The 26589-nt window shown below is 34.9% G+C and overlaps 1 protein-coding gene across 2 annotated transcripts in view; it reads right to left on the bottom strand.

The window, feature by feature from the left end:
* Window positions 1-26589, bottom strand: part of LOC150092875 (uncharacterized) — a 164498-nt gene that overhangs the window by 120283 nt on the left and 17626 nt on the right. For both annotated transcript variants that reach the window (XM_090414799.1, XM_090414798.1), the window contains one exon: window positions 15216-17148. In XM_090414799.1, the coding sequence (XP_090270925.1) occupies window positions 15216-17147 (1932 nt within the window). In that variant the 5' untranslated portion in view covers window position 17148. The remainder of the gene's footprint in view (window positions 1-15215; window positions 17149-26589) is intronic.

The following is a 26589-nucleotide window of genomic DNA, read 5'->3' as shown; positions in this document are numbered from 1 at the left end:
GGCAATGTGTCCTCTAAATTTAAGATCCTTATCCACCATCACCCCAAGATCTCTTATTTCCTCCACCAATATATCCCCACCAAGTGTAAATTCTATATCCAATCTTTGTTTCCCAAAATTTAAAATCTTATATTTTGCAACACTGAACGGTCATCCCCACTCACATGCCCATTCACTCAAATCTATTCAAGTCTTCTTCTAAGGCCACAACATCTACTCTACTCCTCATAGTTTGTTCGTCCCAACTTTGCATGGTCTGCAAGTAACTGAATATCCCGAACAAATCTTTTCTAATATCATTAAAACAGCAATGGCTCTATAGCAGACCCCCCCCTCAGGCACACCACTAGTGACTTTCCTCTTCCATGATACTGCTCCCCCATAACAACTTGCTGATACCTATCATATAGCCAATCTCAAATCCAATGCACTAGCAGATTATCCAATCCCATCTGCTCTAGTTTGACTACCAACTAATCATGTGGTAATCTATCAAGTCTTTGCAAAAGCTAAACATACATTTGTAAAAACTAAGCATACTAAGAAATGGATACTGTGTATTCATTTCTTTTGTCCAATGAAGCTGTCACCTAATTATAATAAGATTACTAAACATTGACTTCCCTTTAGCAAATCCATGCTATCCATCAAAGTTAATATCACTGTTATCAACCCGATCCTGGTTCTCATCAGCCTCCCCAACACTTTAACACAACAACTGACACTAAGATAGGCTCATAATTTGATGCTTGAGTTCTGTCACCTCCTTTATGAAGCTGCACAATCTTGCCTTCCATCCACTACTTTCGAACTTGACCCAGTGCAAGATTCATATTCAACAAATATGTCAAGGCAGATGCCAACACCCTGTCACATTCTTTCAAAATACATGGTGATATATTATCAAGTCTCAGCCTTATTAACATCAAGTTTTCTCAATTCCCCATATACCTCTTACTCACAGTCAATCTGTCCTCATCAACTGCTCTCAAACTCTCGATAATATCACATTCACAAGAATGAAAGGCTTTTATGAACTGCTCATTAAATATCTCGACTATATCTGCAGCAGTTGCTCTTATACCATTTTCTCAAATCAATGGCATTCTTCCATAATCTTTTTTTTTTTTTTTTTGACTTCATTAGCTAACTGCTGCTGCTCATACTTCACTTTTGCTACCCTTACCAATCAAGTCACCCTCCTTGCCTGTTCTTTGTAATCCTCATGGAATTAATTATTACCACTCCTATTGTGTTATCTCCATAACATCTTTTCCCTCTGTATTGCATGCTTAATCTCTTCGTTGATCAATTTCACACCTACCTTATTAAACTTCTGATCCTTGAAATACATTTAGACATTGATTCTACTATATAGTTCTTCAATATCACCCAAGCAGCAATGATCTCCTTCCAGCTAACACCTCATTCCATGCTACGCCTGCAATCTGTCTCCTGAGCTTCTCATAATCACCAGTCTTGTAGTTGCACATATACCCTTTCCTCACAGAGGTCCTCACACTGCTGGCAACCACCCAGGTAATCACTATCAACAACAAAGGTGATTTGATACCTCATTTATAATAACAGAGGGAGAGGGTACATTAAAATGTACCCTCTCCCTCTGTTACATACTGCCTGAGGTAGCTGTCCCACAAAAACTCAAGTAACTCATCTTCTTTACTTCCATTTGATATCGCACATCCAAGATATATATTGCCATAATTAAAATCACCCATAATGATCACCTTTTTCTTATGTGCTTGGCAAATTTCATTACACATTTCATAGTCACTACCATCCACATTACCAGGTCTATAACAACATCTAAGTATTTCATGCTATTCACCTCTATCTCACACCATACTGCCTAAAAACCACTGGCACTATTTCCTTCCTGCATCTCTACTCTGTATGGGCATAACTCTTTCTCTATTGTCAATAGCACTCCCCACTCCATTTTTACCTTTTCTATCCTCATGAAACACATCATACCCTCCATCTCTATTCCTGTCAGGATGTCATCCTCATCCAACCATGTCTCACTTATTCCAACAATTTTTGAGTGAACAGACTCAATTAATGCAATCATTTCATTTGGCTTGTTTCTTAAGCTTCTAGCATTTGTATACAAATATAACAGCTCATTCCTGGATCTATAACAAATTTCACTGATACCACTTATTAGATGAGATTTCTCCATACTTAGCTTTCGCCATTTCTTTTTCTCTTTATTCATCTTAGAACTTTCTTCAAATTCAGCTGTTTTCCCTTGATCCCAGGTCATCCCTTCCCTTTTTGTCTACACATGCATTCACATCCTCTTGGAGCATCAACCTTTCACATGCTGGGTTTGCCTATAAACCCTGAGCCTCCTAGTTTCCCTTGTTGGCCTTGCACACTTGTTCTTCCATTCTCTATACCCATGCTACCCACTTCTTCATGTATACAACAACTACTTCAATCTTTCCATCCTTACTCTCCTGCTGTTTCACATCACTTTTTACTTGATCAGATTCATTCTCTGCACTCATTTCTCTACCTTCCAGCAGCAGCCTCTCCAAATGACACATCAAAACCATTCAAATGCAGTTCATCACTCTTATACAGTTCAATTCATCCTTCAAACTCATTCCACACATTAACAAACTGCACTCCTTTTTCCTCACATATTTCTGCTAACATATCGTTCACAATATTCGTGCTCTGCCTCAATTCATCACTGGGCAACACACTTTTATCATGCCTTTCCTACCACACTATTATCTTTTATAAATTATATATTCAGTTTAATCCTTTATCCAAGTGTAAGCAAACAACGTTTGCACCTTAAGTATCTTCAGGACTAGGGCAATTTGTGACAAAGGTGGACTGACTTCACATCACTTGCGTTAGTATCTCATAATGCAAAGCACATCGCCTTGTGGACATGTATAATGCTATGCATTATGGGAACTACCCACAACTACCCTTATTGAAGTCTCTTCACTGGGAGACAGATCCAGAAGTGATACCAAGGTTGAAGCAATGCAGAAGTCATATTTCCATATAGGAGTTGCCAAACAGTGTCACACTTTATTATTAAATTACTCTGGATTAGAGAAAGATGTTGGGGGTTTTTTCACTTGGTTAGACTATAAATTATATATTTAGTTTAATCCTTTATCCAAGTGTAAGCAAATAAAAGTTGGGATAGTGACTCTTCCCATAATGCATAGCATTATTCATGTCCGCAAGGAGATTTGCTTTGCATTATGGGACACTAAGGCAAGTGATGTGAAATCAGTCCACCTATGCCACGAATTACCCCAGTACTGAAGATACTACAGGTGCGAACTTTGTTTGCTTACCAAGAGACACTTGGATAAAAGATTAAACTAAAAATATAATTTATAGTCTAACCAAGTGAAAAAACTTCCATTATCTTTTATCTTTCTCAACAACCTCCTGATATCCAATCTTAAATATTCCTTGTTTCCAGTCAAGTCATTTGTCCCTATTACCATTACCATTACCAAAAGGGGAAAGAGGGTGCATAAGGGTAAAAAGCTATATAACTGAGAGGAGAGAAGACCTCCATATAGCCTTTAAAGGAATGTGGAAAACCAGCCAGGTATTCTAACCTAATGTCCATTAACTTCACAGTCATACCAACATCATTTGTTTTCATCTTCTTTACTCTTCCATACTCTAATTCTCTTCATTTCACTCTGCATCCAGTTTATCTCTTGCCTCCTCTTAACCAACTCAGCTTTCAAATCTTGCATCATTTTTTTGCTCTCATTCTCTCTCTCAATTTTATTGCCAGCCATGCATGCCATCAATGCTGCTCGTCACCTTACCATTAATTAAACTCTGTTTTTCAACTTCTGCTACATTTGTATTGCTTTCATCATTCTTACCATCAATTGCTAAGTTCATCAGATCGCCCGTTTGCTTTTTCAAAACTTTCTTACCAATTTTTCACTGCTCTTTTACACTGCCCCTTTCAGTTACCAATACATTACAGCTCATCAAGTCCTCATTCAGATCATATTTTGCACACACCCTTGTTCCATCCAACTTAAATATCCATAATTTATCTACATATGATATCAAATGAATACATATAGGACACTTCGCATTTCATGGAACAACTAAAATCAAAATTAAAGCTGCCACCATCTTTCCTTCTCCATGACTATATTCCATTCTAAGTTTAATGATTTCATAAACAAACAAGTCAACACACTAGAAACACTGCACGTGCACAACTTTTAATGCAACTCTTACTCATAAACACACACACTTATTTACAATTGGCTATTCCAAAAAATCTTATCTGAAACAGGAGCTTTCTTTACACAAACCTTCCAACAAAATGCCACCTGACATCTTCCTCAAAAACAATAAGTTTCTTTGGCTTTTCCTGAACATATTGTGAATTTATTGCAACTGAATAATCTCATCTGGTTGGAAAACCATAGTAAATTTCTCAACCATTTTCCTTTCAGTACTCCATATACATCAGAATATTTTGCAAAGAGCTCTCTCTTCTTCTTCTTTATAGCGTGTTGCAAAAACTAACTATGAATTATATTCTTTACGAAATCTCCACAGGTCAAGCTCCTGCTGCGACACCTTAATACATCCCAACCAAAAGGTGCTTAGAGTAGAGGACAGTGAGCTTCTGCTGGAAAATGGATAGAACCAAGGTTTGACATGGTGGATTTTTTTGCCTACCAAAAAACAGAATTGAGGTTTAGTACAATGCTATCTGGCAAGACCAAAGCAGAGAATCCTGTAATGATCCAGGTTAGGAGTGATCTTTTCGGAAAGTGAGGAAATTATTTCTGCTAAATCTGATAAAGTGATCATGAAATACATTCGATTAACGCAGTTAATTAATCCCTCAATGTTATCGTGTATATCAAAATTGCGTTAATCAAATCTAATATCAATGGTAAAAATTACAATTCATCGATTACTGTATTAATAATTCGTTTTATATCGTACTCTTTTAGGAAAGATAAAAAATGAATGCAAAGTAAATATTTAATAAATACTTGTACCTACGTTATTTACTTCAATTTGTTTTATCAAAAGAAGTTATCAAGAGTCATTTGAACAGTTTTAGTTTTTTTCTTATCGGCATAAATTCTACGTTAATAAGCAAAATGACTCTCCAGACCTCAGCAAATAAGCAATAAAACATAAAGAAAAAGCAATGCAAATATAATACACGATGGTACAAATTAAGTGGATATTGAATTCCAACATTATTTCATAGCCGAATAGAGAAACTACATGAGTTTCATGCCAAATATATAGAACTATAAACGTTTCGGCAGATGCAAGCATAAGCAATCTTATGGGCAACTCATAGTAAAGGTGGAGTAAGCTCCAGATCACTTTCCTTAGTATTGTATTTTCCATAATATAAAGCATATCTCCTAGAGGACATGTATGATAAAAAAGACTTTGGCTCTCTATTTCAGTAATACATGATGGTTTATTTATTTTTAGTTACAATCTAAAAATTATTGAACAAAGAATTAAAAAAAAAAAAAAACTAAACCATACTATACTGACATCAGAGGTCGCGGTATCGCTCAGATACAATTTACTGTCAAATATCACAAACCTTTACATAACATGTGTTAAACCAAACTGACAGCAAAAAACAGTGCAGAATATCACTCGTAACATATCATATGAATGCACAGCTACTCATCCTCCAAGCTATATATACACTGAATTGTGTAAGAATATTTATATTAAACATTTTGTATGTATCTGTCAGATCATGCTGCAAGCTCAGCAGGGTTAAAGGTGCATAAATCAAAACTCTTGCCGCATATATCAAGGGATTGCTGCAATTAATTTCGCCGCGTTAAGCAAGGGATACCTGTAATTGTAAAAATGCAAGCAGCAAAAACTGAACTGTGTGTGTGTGTGTGTGAGAGAGAGAAGTAGCATAGAGTGAACTGAAAGAGATAGGTGATGAATTAACTGCTGTCTCCTGTAATAAATCATTGCTATTTGGAATTATGGCCAAATAGAAATAAACAGATTTTCCTTCTGAAAAAACCCTGCCAGTCACCCTTCCCTTTTTTGTGCAAAAAAAAATCTTGCATTCCCCCATCTATTTTTCGTAAAACAATACTGACCTACAATGTTCTTACAGCTTTATATGCAGTTTGTATACAGTTATATAAATCAAACTAAGAGTTAATAGCACTCATAGATATTTATTTTAAAAATCACAACTTGTAAATTTCTAACAGAGTATATCAATGTCAAGTGTTGCAAGTATTTATGCTATATTATACTGAAATAAGTGAATAGAATATCAAGTTATAAAAATAGCCATAATTTACAATTAAGAATTTGTTTACAATTGTTTCTCTTTGTTAGTCTTTTATTAGTTTTGGTTTCATAACCATGTATAATCTGCACTTCAGATGTGCCCAATAAGAAATTGATTATGTGAAAGAAAAAGATCTGAAGCATGTAGATTTATTGTACTTACCTGATAATTGTAATAATTTCAATGGTTGTTTATTGTCATTCACAATTGCAAAGTATTATGATAATGGCTGACATGCTGTCGTCAGCAACATGTTGTCTTGCTTGCTGCTTAGCTGAATAAGTGCATATGCTGACTGATGAGGCTGATGGGTGATTGACACTGATAAAGAGACTGTTTGGTACCAGGGTAATGGAGAAAACAGAAGAAAAAGAATGGAAGTCTGAACACAGACTAGAGAATTTAATCTTAGGAAGTTGAGGAAAACTTGACAGTCAGAATAAATTAACAGAAGATTCTGAAAAAGAATTGTAGCAAGGTGAATCCTTTAACTAGAAGAGTTGAAACTGTCAACAAGTGAATAGCAAATGAAATGAGATATTGAGCAGGCATTCTATTTCAACACTCGAAAAAATGCAAAATGGAGCATTTCATCTTCTGTCTCAAAGATGTGGGTGATATCAATTAATTTTTCTCAAAACAAGTGAAGGAATGAGTACAATCTGAAATATAAAGGGGCATTAATGAAGTTACGCTACTTTGATACATTGTTTGTAAAGTAAAAGATACATTGTTTATAAAAGACACTGTTTTTTTCTCTGGTAATGAATTTGTGATTTTTTTTTGTGCTTCATATAATTATAATTCCTAAGGTAACAATATTTATTTTCCATGAAACAGCGAAGATAAATCGAACAAAATAAGAAAACAGTGCATAGTCCCATGGAAGTGAAGAAGTTTTATATTTTGAGAAATGGCTTGATAAAGAACTGACTCTAACGAACATTTAATGTTCATAGGAATTTGTTGTGAAAAACAAAACATTCAGTCTAGTAGACTGATTAAGTACATGCAAACCAATAATAGAATGAGTTAGTGAGAAAGTTAACTTCTCCTATAAAAATAAAGGAGATCTCTAAAGCACAGTTTTTAATTTAGAAGGCAGTGAATCCAAATAGTTTTATAGTTTAGTTTACAATCTATATAGTTTTTAGTTTCATTAGACATATTTTTTTATTTGGTTTTGAGTCAATTATTTCCTGAATTTTAAAAGGAATAGTGTTAAAAGTTGTATACCAATTGGAATGAAATCTTGTAAATTTACTTATCACTAGAAATCAATCACTCGTAAACTTATCAATCTCTTTATACAGAGAACATAATCAAGATCCACAGTATACTTAGAAGTGCAGAGGCGAATTCTTATGCTTGCTGCACAAGCTCATTAATTGAGAAAAAAGTAATATTTATTTGTTAATAAATGCATGCATTTATAATTTATAATCCATTTAGACTTTTATTTTTGTAGACAGACGACGTCTTAAGCTTGCGCGGAAATAATTGAGCTTTGTGTTGTGTATCGAAGGCCGATGCTTGCTCGTCTAGTCAAGGCTACTTTGGCTTGCTCAGTTATAGGAGCTTCCAGGTCCTCGCTGCAGCACTGTGATTTCATTCGTGCGCATAGACATTTCTGCTCCCTTCACATCGTCTTAAGTACAAGCCATATGCAGTCAAAGTAGCTCTAGCCAGTGAGCTTCATCCAGCCTTTACAAGTCTGTGTGTTGCTTGGGAAAATTATGTTACAACCAACTTTTTATGATGATGTTATTGACCAGTTCATAAAGAAGAACCGTAGGGTAGAATTTGTATTCAAGTAGCTAAATTGAAAAAGAGAGAATATCATTTGTAAAATAAATGTTGTATTTGTATGATTAAATGTACATAAATTTCTAAATATATAGTTTTAAATGGTCAATAATTCATTATTCTGCTAATCAGACTTCAATCACACCTCTCACTCCCTGAATGATAACAAGTGCAAGCATGAATTTCAAGACCAGCATTCGCCCCTGTAGAAGCGTCACTAGTGAGGAAGAGATAAAGAAAAAAAATGTTTGAAGCATGGTTAGGAGTATGTAGTATTCTGGTATGCATATGAACAATATTATCACTGGTAATAAAAAATGCCTCAGCATCACTACCTATTAGATAAGTGCAGTTGGGAAAGAAAAGCAAGTTAGTTGTTGAACTACCCTCTGGGAAGTTGACTTGATTGAAAAGTTGGATAGAAAAAAAACAACAATATTTAAAGAAAGTCTAACACTGATAGCATTTGAGAGCCATCCAGTCAGCAAATGAATAAGACAATAACGAAGTGGAGATTTTAAGCAAAAGAAGATCAAAAAAGAGGAGATTCTAAGTTGGACATGTTCTGGTATGATATACTAGACAAACATTTACTCAATATAGCCAGTCTGGTTGCCGAGTGCTTAGTGTATCTACTCTCCAGTCAAAAAGATGCTGGTTCAAATCCCGCTGTGGGCATGGATATTTGTGACTGTGAAAATACCAGTAGTGGTGGTGGGCAGTAGATGGCACTGGTGTAGATGATTATGGTAGTTGCGGTTCAATGTAGTTGGTGAATGGAGTGTTGGAGTTTTGCATCATTGATGCAAAAGTGTGTATAAACTCATTTTATAGAATTTATGGAGAGAAAAACACGTGTTAGAGCATGTTACTTTACTTATAACTAAGGAAATTAACATTTGATGTTTCAGCCCCTATATCAAGATCATCTCATCAGGAAAACATACATATGAACATGACACTACATAAAAGTAAGTAAATCTTACTACTTTGTTAATCGTTTATATATATATATATATATATATATATATATACTAGCCTGACCTATGGTGGGGAAAAAAATCATAAAATAAAAGTAAAAGTAAAATAAATAAATAAAAATCTAAAAAAATAATAAAATTTAAAAAATAATAATAAACGAATAAAAATAAAATCTATAAATAGTTTTTTATACATAATAAGTGTAATAACATAAAGATGATTAAAAAAATTACAGCAGAACTATATCAAATGCATCTTTACACAGTCCTGTTTGTCTAAGGTTTTCCTTTGTTAGGGTTCTAGATCCTATATGTGTTGCAGATGAGTCTTCCAGATTTTTGGAATTACTAATCCATCATTCTTGTAATTCCAGTTCCAAGAATACTGATGTCATTAACTCTCAAAATGCCCTCCTAATAGAAACTTAGCTATGAGTACAAGAGAGAGTAACTAGAACCACTGTCTAACCTACATGCTATTTGACATATTCATTGACAAAAATAGCATTTACAAGTTCATGGATATCTAATGCCAGAAATGGCAAACAATAAATTGCCTCGTGGAATTTCTTCTGGCTAAAAATTTTGCCTCATTCTATGAGATGCATTTGATGCTTGTAACAAAATTCTTCAAATCATTCAGATGACCTCTTGAACTTTATATCATTGAACCTCAGAAGGATCTGGGAGGAACTGTTCAGATGTCTGCCAATGATGCAAAATTGGGTGGAGTAACAGTTAATACAGATGTTAAAATTTTGCAGGATGATTTGGATAGACTAGCAGTCTGGGCAAAGGAGAATGGATGTTGCATTAATGAGGCAAGGTGTAAGTTAATGCATTTGGGATGAAAAGATTACCAGCTGTATACCACATTGATGGAACTGTACTCCAGAAAACTGACAAAGCCAGAGATTTGGGTAGTGGATAAGGAGCTACAGTTTAGAGGGAATGTAGCAAAAGTCACTAAAGTAGCTCATTAGATTACTTGGTTACTGAAGAATACTTTGACAAGCAGAGACAAGTAGGTTATTATTCCTCTTTATCGAGGCTTGATAAGACACCATCTTGACTACTGTGTGCAAATCTGATCATCTGGGTTTCTTGGCGATGAGGAAGAGGTGGAGAGGATCCAGAGATAAGTGACGAAGATGGTAGCAGGTCTATGAAATGAACCTTATGAAAACAGGTTAAAGATCTGTGGGTTACAGAAACTGGTTGACAGGAGGAAAAGAGGTTTATTTATTTATTTATTCGTATGGCATGAATATCAAAACATGCAGTGCAGTACAATACACTGTCACTTTAAAAACATATAAAATTAAAATTCATTTTAAAAACCAATAAAATTATAAGGTTACATCCATATTGGTCAGATAGTTCATAGCTTCGGGTGTAGCACTTAAGAAGTCCAATTTGTCTCCTGAATATGCTCTGAGATAACACAGTCACAATATGGTCTACAGTTTGTCATTGAGCTCCACAATCACAATGCGGGGCTGATCGTTTACCCCATTTATGTCCGCACATACACCATGACCAGTTCGTATTCTATTAAGCTGAGTCCAGGATTTTCATGGGAGGTGTGAGCAAGACTTTCTTGTAATTCTTTGAGAGAAAATTTTGCGATGTCATCTGTCTGGCTCTCCCACTGTTCTTGCCACTTTTGCTTCAGATCAAAGTTAGATCGTAGTAGTAGTTGGGCTAATTGTAGTGGTGGATGTCTTGATCTCAATCATCATACACTTAAGTCTGGGAGATCTAAATGTATTGGTAGGGCTGTGTTCTCCAAGATTTTCTTATACTCCTGTAAGAGAGCCTTAGTCCTGCACAGATTCGGTGGAACAATGTTACTAAGAGCTGGAAGCCAGTGTGTAGGTGTTGATTTAATTGTGCCAGAAATCAGTCTCATTGTATTATTCAGTTGGCTATCAACAAGTTTAACATGTGTGCTATTTAGCCACACTGGTGAGCAATATTCGGCAACAGAGAAAACTAGACCAAGAGCTGTAATCCACAGATTATCAGCTGTTGCTCCCCATGTCATGCCTATTAGTTTTTGTATTATGTTGTTACGGGTTCTTAACTTAGCGGAAATGTTTGTTAGGTGTTGCTTGTAAGAGAGTGTGTGGTCCAGGGTCACACCCAAGTACTTTGGAAACTTATCATGTCGTAGTAAACATCCTTCAAAGAAGATATGTAAAGTGACACCTGCCATGTGATTATTAAGGGGAAAGCTTGATACTTCTGTTTTTGAGCTGGAGCCTCAATTTTTTGTAATATTCACTTATTGTTTTCAGATCTTTTGTAAGTACATCTTCAGCCTGATTCATGTTTTTGATGGTAGCAGGCAAGTGATATGTGTATAGGTTATAAAGTGAGGGTGCTAATACTGACCCTTATGGAAGACCATTATTAAGTTTTCGTTGTTAAGACATTTTATTTCCTAATATAACTTGAAACGTTCAGTGAGCATGGAGGAAATTAAGTGTGCAGTCCATTTACATGGGACAATGCTAAGAAATTTGTATATAAGACCTTCATGCCATACTGTATCATAAGCTGCTGTTAGGTCCAAGAAGACAGTGATGTTTTTTCTTGCTTCTGAAATCCAGCTTCTATGTATGATGTTAAAGTGAGCACTTGATCACAGCAACCACGTTTTTCTCTAAAACCAGCTTGTTCAATCGGGACGTGCTGCATAATTGGTATGGACAATCTGTTGTACAGAAGGCGTTCAAACATTTTATAGGTGCAACTCAATAAAGCAATAGGTCTGTAACTTTTTGCCTCCTGGGGTGGTTTTCCAGGTTTAAGAATAGCAACTATTTTTGACTTCTTAAACTGGCTAGGTAGTCAGCCAGTCAATAATATATCAGAAAAGAATTCACAGAGCCATTTTATAATATTTGGCCTGCTATTAATCAGAAATTCAGGATGGACACTGTTGAAGCCTGGGGCCTTGCCTGCTTTGATATATTTTATGACGGCTTTTACTTCATCTATAGTGAAGATTGAGGCATATTGTGAAAAAGCGGGGCATTTATTTTTAAAGCTCTAAGTTCTTTCTTAACTTTCTTGGTATGTTCACGGTCCCTAGGTGCCCTTGACATATTAACGATTTGATTAGCTATTTTCTCAGGGGAGATTAGTTGTGGATAGTTGTTGGAAAAGATTCCAAGCTTTCTACTTGATCGTTTGAAGTCAAGATTTTCAACCGTATCAATCCATTTTGTTTTTCGAGATGAGTTCAGGCTATGTAGTAATTCATCTGCTATTTCAGGATCTTCACTTTTCAGGAACTCTCTGTAGAGATGTTCACTCTCGTCATTCAAGAAAAGAAGTGATATGATTGAAACATACAAATTACTGAAGGATTTTTACAAGATTAATAAAGAATAAATTTTGCAGAACAAATTTGGTGGTGGGAGAACTAGGGGCCATTTTTGGAAAGTGAGCAAGAGTGTTAGAACTAGATTTTTTGCTTGGAGAGTGGTGGATGAGTGAAATAAGTTGCAGAGTCTTGTGGGTGCCATGAGTATGAATGAGTTCAAAGCAAAGTCTGACAGATACTGTGGCAGATATAGTGCTTGACATGATGTTTACGATCTCCCTCAATGAGTCTAAGGACTCCAAGGAGTAGCTTAGATATTTTACATATCTAGTCTACAGACAGTAGACTAGATATTTTGCATGAAAAATGGCAAACGAGTGGAATGGATTGCCAGAATTAGTCATGAGTGCCCCAATAGTGACTGAGTTTTAGGAGAGGTATGATAGATTTTGTGTGTGTAAACATTAGTGTCTCCCATGATGAGCCTCCAGACTCCATGGGGATACCACAAATAATAATAAAGTCCAAGAGGTCATCTGAGTGATTTGAAAAATTTGGCTTCAAGCATCAAAGGAATCACTCACTGCTTGAATACTTTCTTCGAGAAAATGAAGGTAATTATTATTAATAAATATGGTTATTATTATGGTTTTTCAATTACTTCATACCTGAAGTGTAAAACTACCAAGAAGAGGTCCTGAAAAGCTCTCCTGAAGATGTAAAAGCTGTTTTACTTCTTGATAATGCATCAGTCCATCCTAACTGAGAAGTTGGTTAGTAGGAATGGAAGAATAAAATGCATCTTCCTTCCTCCAAACACCACTTCTATAATACAGCCTACAGACCAGGGAGTCATTGTTGCCTACAAGAGGCTGTATAAGAAGTTTCTTGAAGAGGTTACGGTTATCTTGGAGAACAAAAACGATCCCAAAGAAGATACAAGAGAAGCCAGGACAATTCAAAATTTGCATGCATACAACATCAAATCCACCATCTTTAATTTTGCTGGTCAGAGGTCAGAAACTACCTTAGTCAATCGCCTTTGGATCCTTCCCAACATCTCTTCATCCTTCTGAAAACCAGGTGACCAAATCTGGGCACAATAGTCCACGTGTGGACTAATCAAAGCCTTATACAACAGAACAAGAATCTCCCTACTTCTACACGTCAGTGTCCTCCGCATCATTCCCAGAAGCCTTTGTGCTGTTTCAACAATTTTGGCTCTGTGTCCACTAAATTTCAGATCCATATCCACTATCATCCCTGAATCTCTTATTTCTTCCACCTCCAACAATATATCCTCACCAAGCATAAATTCTGCATCTCATCTTTGTTTTCCAATTTTTAAAACCTTACATTTTGCAACATTGAACTCACATCTCCATTTCCGTACCCAATCACTCAATTTATTCAAGTCTTCTTGTAAGACCACAACATCTTCACTACTCTTCATGGTTCATTCCAAATTTGCATCATCTGCAAACAAATGAATATCTCCATCCAAATCTTCACCTATATCGTTAATATACAAGTTAAACAGTAATGGCCCCAAAACAGATCCCCTGAGGCACTCCACTAGTGATTTTCCTTTTCCTGGATATCGCTCCCCCATACTCAACTTGTTGATACCTATCAGATAGCCAATCTCCAAACCAATGCACTAATCTAATATCCAACCCCATCTGCTCTAGTTTGACTATCAATTTATCATGAGGTACTCTATCAAAAGCCTTTGCGAAATCTAAGTATATTACTGTGTATCCTTCTCCTGTGTCCAAGGAAGCAGTCACTTTATTGTAATAAGTAAGTAGATTACTAAAACATGTGCTCCCTTTAGCAAATCCATGCTGTCCATCAAAGATAATACCATTGTTGTCAACCCAACTCTGGATCCTAGTTCTCAAAAGTTTCTCCAACAACTTAACCACAACACCTGACACACAGATAGGCCTATAGTTTGATGCTTGAGTTCGATCACCTCCTTTATGTAAAACAGTAATAACAGTAATTTATGTAAAACAGTATATAAAAACAGTACTAGAAATATTGGTGCTAAGAAAACAGAACACCCCCTTGTTTCTGGTCTGGTACTACAAATCCAACCTCATATTTAAAAATCATGTGTATGCAAAAACTAATAAAGTCACATCAAGAAAAAAAGCAAAAAAAAACATGCAAAATATAAAGCAAATAGATAAAAAACAAAAATACTATTTCATATCACTACACAAGGGAAAAAAAAAAAGATAATGACAACACATTTATCATAAAAATGTGCTGTCATTTTCTCCAATCACTAAAAAGAAAAACAACCACATCAAAAAAATAAACATGCAACAAAACAGAACATAACCACAATGAAAAACAGGAATCATCTATGGGAAAATACATGAAAACTAAAACACTAGCACTACAAAAGCTAAAACAAAAATACTATTGTGTACATCAAATAAAAAAGAAATAACATCACCTTCACACAAAAAAAGAAACAACAATTCCAAACATCACCATATCAATCAAAACAATCATTTCTATAAAGATAATGGAAGGCAACTTCTTGTGACATTTGTCAGGTAATACATACATTAAGTCATATGGTTTTCTAGAGCTACTATTATTAAAGAAATGCCATGCATATACTAATACAGCCACTTCAGGCATGCAATTATATTCAGCACTGACAATAAGATATATATATATATATATATATATATATATTCACATGGAGATGCACAAAAAAACATACCTTTTGTGCTAGCTGTAAAGAAATCTTTCCAATTCCATCTGTAAAAGTATATGGTTTTTTTGTTTCTGGATGCTCTCCCCGTTTAATATCTTCTTCAGGATTGGCAACATTTGTGCAGCTTTGCACAACATTTATACATCCCACAGATTGAGAAAGCATCTGACCCATCCGGGCCATATATTTAGCAGGATTTCTTATTCCACTCAAATCTCCAACCGCATCACGATAATACTTTGCATTTCTTCCAGCAGAGTCAACAGCATACAACCACATTCCATGTTCACGCAGCTGACTTGTTGAGCATCCAATAACCTTATAATGCCGACAACCAATTTTTATGCCTCTCAGTAAAATATTTTTAACATTTTGTCTAAGGAATTCCATTTTAAAATTATGATCTCCTTGTAGCTGATAATTTAATTTTTCATAATTGTCATCTCTCAGAAAAACTCTTAAAAGATAGTCGGCATTGCAGTCCCTAAGTAATCGATTTTTAAAACTAGGATAAGAGGGTAATAAAAGCACTCTAGTTGGTGTTATCATTGCTCGTTTTATTCTTACAATTGCATCTGAATTGTCATCCAATCTTCTTTTTAATAATCTATTTTCACTGCATTGCTGCAGTAATCTATTATTATATTTAGTTATCAAATGATCCAATGCTGAATGGAAAAAAACAATATTCCCATTCTCTAAAGCAAAGTATATTTCATTCAGTGCTTCACAAAGAATACGAGGATTACTTCTAGCACATTCTTTTAACTTACAGTTCACTTTTTCCAAGGTTCCTTGAATTTGTACCTCATCAGCAATTTCATATCCTCTTGACAATACCATTTGCAATGCATAATTACAGTTGTAATCATCACTGCAACAAAAAGGTTGTGGGAGTTTGGGACTAGCTTCAATCGACTGCATTGGGGCAAAGTAAAGGTCAATGCTGCTTCCAGCTGCTCTACGCCTATTTATCATTTGAATAATAATATCCCAATGATCCCAAGAAAAGGTTACTTTCAATACATTTGACCTACCCACTGAATTTTTCAAACCATTGAAAGGCTCACCATCAATCTGAGTGACCCTCTTCCATTTTGTAGATAATGTAACATCATTCAGTGAGATATATTGGTCTGTTTTTTGTTCATCTTCTTTTTGTTCTTTCTTTACGTCATGAACTGCATACATCAAAGGAGGATGTTTTAAAAAAAGAAACATTTCAGTTGTTCCTCTTTTGCTGTCTTTTGTACCATATGTTGAAACCAGAATTTTAGAGATTGAAGCATATTTAATTCGAAGATAATGTAATCTATGGGTTTGGGAACTGCAAACTTTTCGTGAAATTTTGGAAATGTTAGTTCTAGATGAACTCTGAGAATTAGCTGGTTTTGCATCTATATCAGCAACCACAAAATAAACTGATAACTGCTGTTGATCATGTTCAAAGGTACCTTCTGTTTGTGTGAATTTAAATGTATTTTGCTTGCATTTTAAATTCCTAGAAGTTGAAAAATGGTCAACAAATGTATTCAAACCTACTACTGTTCCTAATGAAAAATGATTAAACTTTACTCTTCTATCAATGCTATGAATTTCATAATAAGATAACTTGTCAAATTCCATTAAGGTTAACCACCAATGAGGTAATAAGTTCCATTTTGTTGTTTCACTTAAGGAAGCGGTGCACCACTGTCTTATGAGGTGATTATAGGAGCATTCATCCACTGGTCTGCCAAAATCAATCTCACAATCTGCATAATACATCGTTTCATGATATAAATGATGTTCTTTTTTCTGATCAAAAGCTTTGAACTTTATTTCCAAATTTAAATGCTTTCTTAACTGTTCCTTAAACCAGTGATATTCTGTATTCTGTCCATTAATAGGAAGCCAGCATATCCTAGCTAAAATGTAGTTCTGTTTGACTTCTGACATTCTGCAGAAAAAAGGAGACAAACAAAATTAACAGATCATAAATTAAAGAGCCTCATATGGGCACATTAAAAAAGAAATAAAATTAAAATTTAACATGAATGTTAACTTTTTAGAGAAGTATAACATGAATATGTACAGAAAGGAGGTGTTCATAAACAGGTAGTGTTTGATTATTCATAAACCACACCAAGAGATTATTATTATTATTGCGCGACACCTCCAGGGAGTCCAAAGACTCATCGAGGGAGGGCACATACTCTACATCTCTCTGTCTCTGTCTTCATCTACACCAGCGCCATCTACTGCCTACCACCACCACTAGTAATTTCACAGACAATCAGAAACATCCATGCCCATGATGGGATTCGAGCCCACAGCCTTTTGGCTGGAGAGTGGATAAGCTAACCACTTGGCCAACCAAGCCAGCAATGTTAAACACATTTATTAAACTCACTAATATTTTTATTAATGTTTCAACTGTAGAGAATTTTTAATAAATGAAGGATAGTTGCTGTAAAGGAGGAAAGTGATTTGGATAAATTAATGGCCTATTTGTAGGTGGAGCTGTCCATGCTCTCTACTATTGGACATGGGGCTATTAGCTTGTGAATTTTAGGTATCCCATATATCCAAGATGATTTGACATAAGGTTGATAGGCTAACCTTGACAGATTCTGACATGATCAGTTTCGATGTTACTTCACTATTGACTAATGTAACTTTGATAGAGACTCTTGACTTCATTAAGCACCATTTCCCCACCCACTGACATAATGAATTATTCAGATTCACCAAATATGCAGGTTATTTCTTATGGAAAGGAAAAATATACAAACAGCTGGATGGGACTGCTGTGGATTTCCTCTTTTCCCTTCTTTAGGTAACTTCTATATGGAAGTTTGAAAACCAAACACTAACACAGCCACACTTAACCAATAGTTTGGCTACATAGACACATTAGATACATTTTTAGCATGTGAATAGCCAACATCCTAAAATAAACTAAGCCGTAAAAAAAAGAAACTAACAACTCATACAGGAAAGTATTTACATAAACAATCACATCACTACCTTTCCCAACAGTATGGCATCCTCAAAACATTTACTCAGCAAGCCGAGGCTATTTATTCAAATGACACAGCCCTTGAAACTGAGCTCAAGGACCTTTGCAACCATTTTTAGCCAATGGCTACAGCCCGTATAAAATAGAAAAAATAACGCATGCACTCCCCCCATCACCAACACACAAGATCACAGCAAAGCCATTCCCATCCCATATGTTAAGGATACATTTTAAAAAAAAAATAGCTAGTTCTCTGCAAATATCATCTCCATGCCACTTTCAATCAGCTACCTTCATACATTATAAAGATCAACTGCATCCTCTTGAACATCCTGGAGTGTATAAAGTTCTTGTGCTGCAGTTTAGCCAATTTTGGAGAGGCTAGTAGATCAGTTAATGTTCATCTTGAAGAACACAAAAATTACATCCACAATCATCTGTCTAGTAAGTTAGGATTGGTAGACCATGGTCTGAATGAAGGAAAATATCTTTATTACATAGAAAATTAGGCCTGAGAGACTATTTTTAGAATCAGTATCAGCTAAGAAGCACTCTCCCAACCTCAATAAGTATGGTTCCATTGATTTATCAATGATCTGGGAGATTATCATTTTAAGACTTGATAACCTGAATCTCTAAATTAATTTTATGGTTATCCAACCCATAGAGAGTGTAAGGACATTAGTTCTGTTTTCAATTACAATCAGAATTGTTTTCCACAGCTACTTGTGCAGTGCTATGTGCATGTCACAGTTATAATTGAGCTCTGATGATGCTGCATAGAAAAACCAGAGACTTATTAGCGAGTTTAATAAATGGGATTTTCATCTCTTGGTGTTGTTTATAGCATGAAGAATTATTATGAATATAGCATGAATAAAGTTGTATTGCTCTAAAAAAAAGGCACTGTGAAACAATTCATATAATTAAAAGCAATATATATATACATAAAATATATATGTGCATAAAGAAACAAGTGATGATGCTATAAAAGACCAGTATGAGCTAAATAAATGGTGTGAAGAATCTAATTTCTTTACAAGCCAGATCTGAAAACTAATTTAAAAAAGTCTAAGGGTTGTCACTCACACACACAAGAATTTTTATAAAAAATTTAGCTTTCCCATGAAGTGGGAGAAAACCATAGCATCAGATTCATAGTAGTCCAAATTTTAATGTGTCCTGAATAATCAGATTTACCTTATTTACAATAATATAGATCTCAATGTTTTGTTTTACTAATCTCCAGTGAATGGTCTGTCTCATCTATTGTGAACTCCCATACGCAGCTCCAGAAATCCACTTGCCACTGATAAGTTATAAGAGACAAGTGAATTTCAGGCTTCATTCTGAATGTACTCAAAAGATATTATTTTCTTCATCTAATTTATACTTTTTTCCCCCATTTTAAAACATCATCTCATTCCAGCAAACTTATTACAGAAGTTTTATTTCCAACTCTGGAAATATAACCCAGCCTGGTTGACCAAGTGGTTAGCATATCCGCTCTCCATCCAAAAGGCTGCAGGTTCGAATCCCGCTGTGGGCATGGATGTTTCTGATTGTCTGTGAAAATAGTGGTGGTGGTCGGCAGTAGATGGTGCTGGTATAGATGATAAAGGTAGTTGTGGTTAGTGGAGTGGTGCAGATGGGGAGTTGCAGAGCAGGTGTCCTCTGTCGATGAGTCTTTGAACTCCCTGGAGGTGTTATGTAATAATAATAACAACTTCTGGATCAAAATCCTAATTAATGCAAACAGTAGTGTTCCTTTTAAAAAAAAATCACAAAATGTGTCAAATTTTAATTACCAGTTTTCACTAAAATTCAAAACAAACCAGTCTTTTTCACTTTCTTCCATCCTTTTATCTCCCTTTTTAAGGTTAAGAACGTTATTTTTCTTTCCATATGAAAGATTGTAAAAAAACAAACAGTCATTAAAAACTCAACCTACTGCATCTCCTTCCACCAGTCCTGTAGTCACTACCATAACTCAACAGCTGGTATAAAGTATGCACATACGTGCTCAACACTATTAATTAAAAAAAAAAAAGTTCTACTTTTCTCATGATATATAATTTCATCAAGAAAAGAAGCTTGTAATTATAAACACAAATTAAAAGTGGCACAATTTAATTAAATACTGTAATATATCTTATTCGTTCAACATCTACCCTAAAGAAAGTGTGCAAATGTAATATATCATCTTAGCAAACTTATGAAAATAAGCTTAGAATAATACGATGCTGATTAGGACAATACTAAAGATGTAATATAGTAACTAGAGTAAGGAAAGGTGGTGTAGATGGAATAGCCTTGAACAACACTTAGTACAATACTAAAGCTCAAAAAATGAATTAGCTTACATGTAATTAAATAACTGAATAGGAAATTACTATTCCTTGATATCCTTCCTGAAATAATTTATTTTTTTATTATTCAGGCCTCCATGGAGTCAAAAGACTCATCAAGGGAGGTCCTTCCTAGGAAACACAAACTCTATCATACCACTCCTTAAACTCATTGACTGTTCTCACTCTCACCACACTATCAGGCAATGCATTCCATGGTTCAACCACCCTCCATGCAAGGAAACCACTCCTCACCCTCTTGCTCACAGTTTCCTTTCGTAACTTCCAGGGATGGCCCCTTGTCATCACTCCTTCCCGCTGTTCAACCAAGCGAAAGAACTCCCCAATGTCAACCCTGTAACCACCTCTCAACAGTTTAAAAGTCTCAATCATATCACCTCTCCTTCTATCCACCAAACTCTGCAGTCCACATTCCCTCAGCTGATCCTCGTAAGTAACATTGTACAGTCCTGAAACCATCTTTGTTATCTACCTTTGTACCCTTTCCACAATTAATTATTTCCCTTCAAATCCCTGGGACCAAATCTGACAACAAAAGTCTAAGTGTGGTCTGATGAGGGTCTTATACAACAGAATGATAACTCTTATCTCTGCAGGTCAGTGTCCTTCTCATTATTGCAGCAATACTCTGTGTTATCTTCACCACCTCTGCAATATGTCCCCTGAATTTCAGGTTTCTATCAATCATCAACCCCAGATCTCGTCTCCCATACTTCCTCCAGTATAGCTCTTCCAATAGAGTATGCAGCGTCCCATCGATGTGTCCCAAGCCTCAAGACCTCACATTTTGTTGCATTAAACCAGTGATGGCAAATCTTTTTACCCAGGTGTGGCAAACATTTTTTTTTTTTTAAATATTGACGTTGTTGATGTGCCACTTGCATACATGCATTATAAATTTAACTACATAATCATAGATGGTGACTTATACATATCATATTAGGCTATTTATTTAATAGGACATTGATATAAAATCTATAAATTCATATTATACAATTAATTTAATAAACTGAAATTACAAACTTACATTACATTTAATGACTTTTCTGTTGCTGAGTTCTGGTAGAAAGTTGCTTTATAGAAGGGCTATAGTGTGTACATTTTAATGCTACACAGGCAACGCTCAAATCATTGCTCAATCTATTTCTCCCTTTCAATTTGATATTATTTAAGGCAGAAAATAGAGTTTCACAAGAGTAAGTAGAAGAGAAAATTGTTGGAAGAGCTTTAGCAAAGATTTTAAGAGCACGAAAGTTTCCGGGAAGGCTATTCCACACGCTAAGAATTTCACATTCTGAATTTTTACACTCGGCATCATGCAGACGTTTCCACTCAAGTTCTTGTAATTCATTTCTAAGAGCAATAAACTTTCTTTTCCAGATAGGATTGCACTGGAAGTCGGCTAGTTGCATTTCTAGATCTTTTAAATCCAACCACTCAAAGCCATCTAATTTAAGATCCATGAATTCTGTTTCATCAGGATACTTTATGAATTGGATTGTTTGTTCCAACATTCGAAATTGCTCAAATCTAGAAGAAAACTACTCAGTTACTGACTAGAACTTCGATAGATTGGTTGATATGTTGTTCACGATTTTGGGGGCTGGTTTTGATAAAAAAAATTTTCACTCTTGGGAAATACTTAAAATTGTTACTTTCTAAATCACGTTGAAATATTTTGAGTTTATTCTCAAAGCTCTTGATCATGCCAAACATAACATCAACAGATTTTCCAAAACTTTGCAATTGTATATTAAGTTCATTCAGGTGCAATGAAAAATCTGTGAAAAACATCAGCTTACTGAGCCAAGCAGAATCATTCAACTGAGAAAATTCATGCTCCATGCCCTTCGTATTTAAATATAATTTAATTTCATTTAAACATTTAACAAACCGTTCAAGTACTTGGCCACAACTCAACCATCGAATATTATTGCACATTAATAGACCATTGTACACTGATTCAACTTCGCTTAAAAGTGAATTAAATTCTCGTTTGTTTAAAGCCCTGGCAGCAATAAAATTAGTTACCGTTGTCCCAATTCTCATCACATCATCCAAATCCTTTAAGCCTGATTTTGCATACAGTGTCTCCTGATGTATTGATGGAAACAAACCAGGGGATGACCAACATATTCTGTAAATTGTTTGATAAAACCGACATTATGGCCAACCATATTAGGCCTTCGAATATATTCGATTAATATATTCTATTACAACTGATGGCGCACCATCAGTTGTAATCGAAAATATTTTCGATAAATCTGTTTCTCACGGAACACTTTAACAACGCAGTCACATATGTCTTTACCTGTTGTGTTTTGAGGTAAATTTTCTAACTTTATCAATTCCTCATGACAGAATCACCATGAACATCTTGCAATAATAGCCAATCGAGCTGATGAAGTAATATCTGTAGTTTCGTCGAGACAAATGGAAAAACAAGGGCATGAGTTCAAGTCATGTTGTATTTGATTTTCTATACTAGCATTCATTGATATAACTCTGTCTTTAACAGTATTCCTACTTAATGGTAACTCTTTCATGCACTTTACAATAGCTTCCTTATTATGAAAGTCCTCAAATAAAAATGGTGCACACTTTACAAAAGCTTCTTTAATATAATCACCATCACCAAGTGGTTTCCCATGTTCAACAATAGTATGTGAAATACTGTAACTTGTGACTACTAAATTTGAAGGTCCTGAAACAAATTTAATTAAAGTTCCTGATTGTGATTCTGCCAGTTTTAGATGTTGCGATATGTATTCTTTGCGTTCTTCAAAAGTTTTTTCTAGGTGCCATTTGTGCTTAGTTTCAAAATGTCTTCTTGCATTCCAAGTTCTACTCACAGATAGCTCACCACACAATTTACAGAGAACTTTATTGCCTCTATCAATAACACCATGTTGTTCAGTCCAGGCATCTTGGAAATTTCTTCCACTTCCTTTCTGTGATAATTTTAGTTTTTTATTAGTGCTAGCTGCAATTGTAAAAGGGTTCACATATTAAAAAAGAGCACAATTATATACAGTGGTAATTAAGCAGTAATAATTAATAAGAACTAACAAGTATTGGAAATGAATTATACACCAGCAATTCAAATTACTTAAGTGGCAGACCATGCAAGACTACTACTACTTCTTTCAGTAGGGTTGCCAGATTTATTACCGGTCCGTTCCTAGCAACCTTGTTGCATTTTACTCTATCACAGTGCTTCCCAAAATTCTGGATGTCAAAAATTCTTTGCAAAAATTAAAATATTTCACGGCCCCTCCCTTGAAAAAAAATCTTAATAGAAACATATATTATTATAATATTTATTGTATTTATATTCATTACAAAACATATACAGCGAATATTGCAAAAACCAAATGCATATATTACATTCTTTGCCTCTTACCATTTGGTTCTGAAAACTATGTGCAGACCGTTCTGGTAAATTATGAAATACTGTCCTTTTTTTGAGTCTGTTTCTGCTTCTGATTGTTCGCAGGATTTTTTTTTTTTTTTTTTTTTTTTTTTAATCAGCCACTTATTCATCTCAGGGGTAAATTTTTTAACGTAGAAAAGATCAAATAATAGCACCACTTACCGATACTGGCACACCACAGACTAACAACATGAAATTAGTGAATATTACCTGAATAAGGGAATCCCTGGACCAGGAACATTTTTCTCTTTTGTGACTTTTCTTCCTTTACGGTAATTAAGCCTAACGCGAAACAGACAGCAATGACAGGTTATTAAGAAGTGCATATGATTGCTGCAGTATTAACAAAAGATCGTGCAAGTGAAAGATAAAAGCATAGCTGACAACTGAGTTGAAATGCTAACTCTCTTCAACCGAATTCCATATGTGAAACTGCCATAACATTCATTATATATATATATATTACTTAGTTTTAACATTTTTATGAATTTTAACACGTTTACAATTTTAACACATTCGGTTGAATTTTACTGCTGCCTTGGGAAATCGAACTCGCACACATCTAATTAATAACAATGGTTTTTAGTTAGATACTGTGTTTGCCCATGCAACATATAGTTTGTTTGTCTATATAGCATAGTTTCTGTATGAGGGGACATGTGATTCATTAATTAGCGTGTTTTTATCCCAGTTGTCTCTAATTGCACTATTTGTTGAGAAATATATTACACAGATTGCTCATACCTTATTCACTGGCATAATAAAAGTACTTGTTTCTATTGCCTCTGCAGTATAGTGGCTGTTAGGGAGGTCATGTTGTTTACCACTTCAAGCTTTAAGCTTTTTTTCATGTGTGAAGTATATGCGAAACTTTTATTGGTAAGAGAAAACTAGCTCGGATGACAGTGATAATACAAAATGAGTTTTGATATGTATATAAAGTCAATATCAATAGTCCCTGATTAGGAACGCGTGATGAAAGGGACAGGAAGATTTGGAGCTTCCCTGGAGAGCTTCGAACTAAATACAATTAACCATTGCTTTGAAATGAAACATGAATAAGCAATATTTACTAATATTCATTAAGCGCCAAAATATGCAGGAAGCAAAGTTTGTGAACCAACACCAATGTGTGAATTTTTCCATTAAAATATAAAAAATAACAAAAAAGAAATAATAAATAATAAAAGTTAAATACGTTTCTTTTAAAATAAAAAAAATCTACTCAGTCTTAAAACCTTTTAAATTTGTTTTCATTATTTCACAGCCCCCCTCAACAAAAACCTACGGCCCCCAAGGGGGGCCGCGGCCCACAGTTTGGGAAGCGCTGCTCTATCATGCTACTAAATAGCAGCTGTTTAGTAGTATTTAGTGCGACGTCATCGTAAGTTGTTACTATTTGCATTATTTAACAAAATTTACTGAATTTATTGCAACTATAAAAATGTTTTCATTATTTACTCAGATAAATTCAATATTTAATGCCGCGAATTATATTTTCTGTTAAATTGGTTTTAAATGTTTAGAACTTATATTACTCAGTTGAGAGACTTGGAATGCATGCATCAACGAATTTCGCACAGAAGTCAAATGAAAACTAAGTTTATAATATATAAAGCACATATTTATAAGTCTGTATCGTATAACATTGATAATAATTTTTATATCATATGACTATGCAGAAATTATAATGATTAAGAAAGAAAATGTACACTTAAAACGTTCATTGTTTTTAGGCTAGTTGGGAGTTGCCAGTAGAGGGATTCGTAGTCTGTAGTGTTTGTTGAGAGCTCCTGATAAGATAAGTGTTATTTTAAGTTATCATTGACAATTTTGCTTGAATGTTACGTAGTTTTGTTTGCTTTGCGTATCTTAGTGTGTCTGTTTGTGTGTTTTTGGTGTTTCAATTATTAATTTGATAAAATATGATAGAAGCGAGCTCCCGTAAAAAGGAAAATGGCTAGTAACAATGGTTCACCATCTTTGTTAAATAACTGTAATATAAAGGAGTTTATTCAGTGTACTATCTGGGAAATGTACGCTTTGCAGAGAGCAGTTGGAGTGTGGTTAGATGATGATAATGGAGTGAATGTGTGTAGAAAATGTAAGGAAAATGAGGAATTAAAGCGTATTTCAGGTCGTGAGTGTGATAGTTTTGTCAAATTTCAGAATGAAGATAATAGCAATATGATAAGAAACTGCAAGGTTGTACCAGAGAACTGTGAGGGCAGGAATGTAGAAAACATGAATGTAGAAAGTGTGAATGATGGTATTAATACAGAGGAAATTAATGGTTTAACAGTTAATAAAAAAGATGAGATAAATGCAATGAGTGAGATCGCGTTGTTGAGCGGAGCGATACATAGAGCAAAACGGCAGCTAGAGCGTATGCACAAATGTCTACCGAGTGTACCAGCCAATAATAAAAAGTATGATAGGAAAAATAAGAGTATGTTTGTGAACATAAACAAAATGAAGGAGCAAGTGCTATATGGAGATTTGCTAGTACGAGGTGTGTTAGTAGAGAATTTGACAAAATCGTACCAACCTGGTGCGACCATCAAGGACGTAAGTAAA

Source organism: Typopeltis vanoorti, chromosome 25 (assembly GCF_054136105.1).
Source record: "Typopeltis vanoorti isolate ZY-2024b chromosome 25, IOZ_Tvanoo_1.0, whole genome shotgun sequence".
NCBI lineage: Eukaryota > Metazoa > Arthropoda > Arachnida > Uropygi > Thelyphonidae > Typopeltis > Typopeltis vanoorti.
The sequence above is the reverse complement of the archived record's forward strand: the minus strand, read 5'-3'. Positions and strand labels throughout refer to the sequence as shown.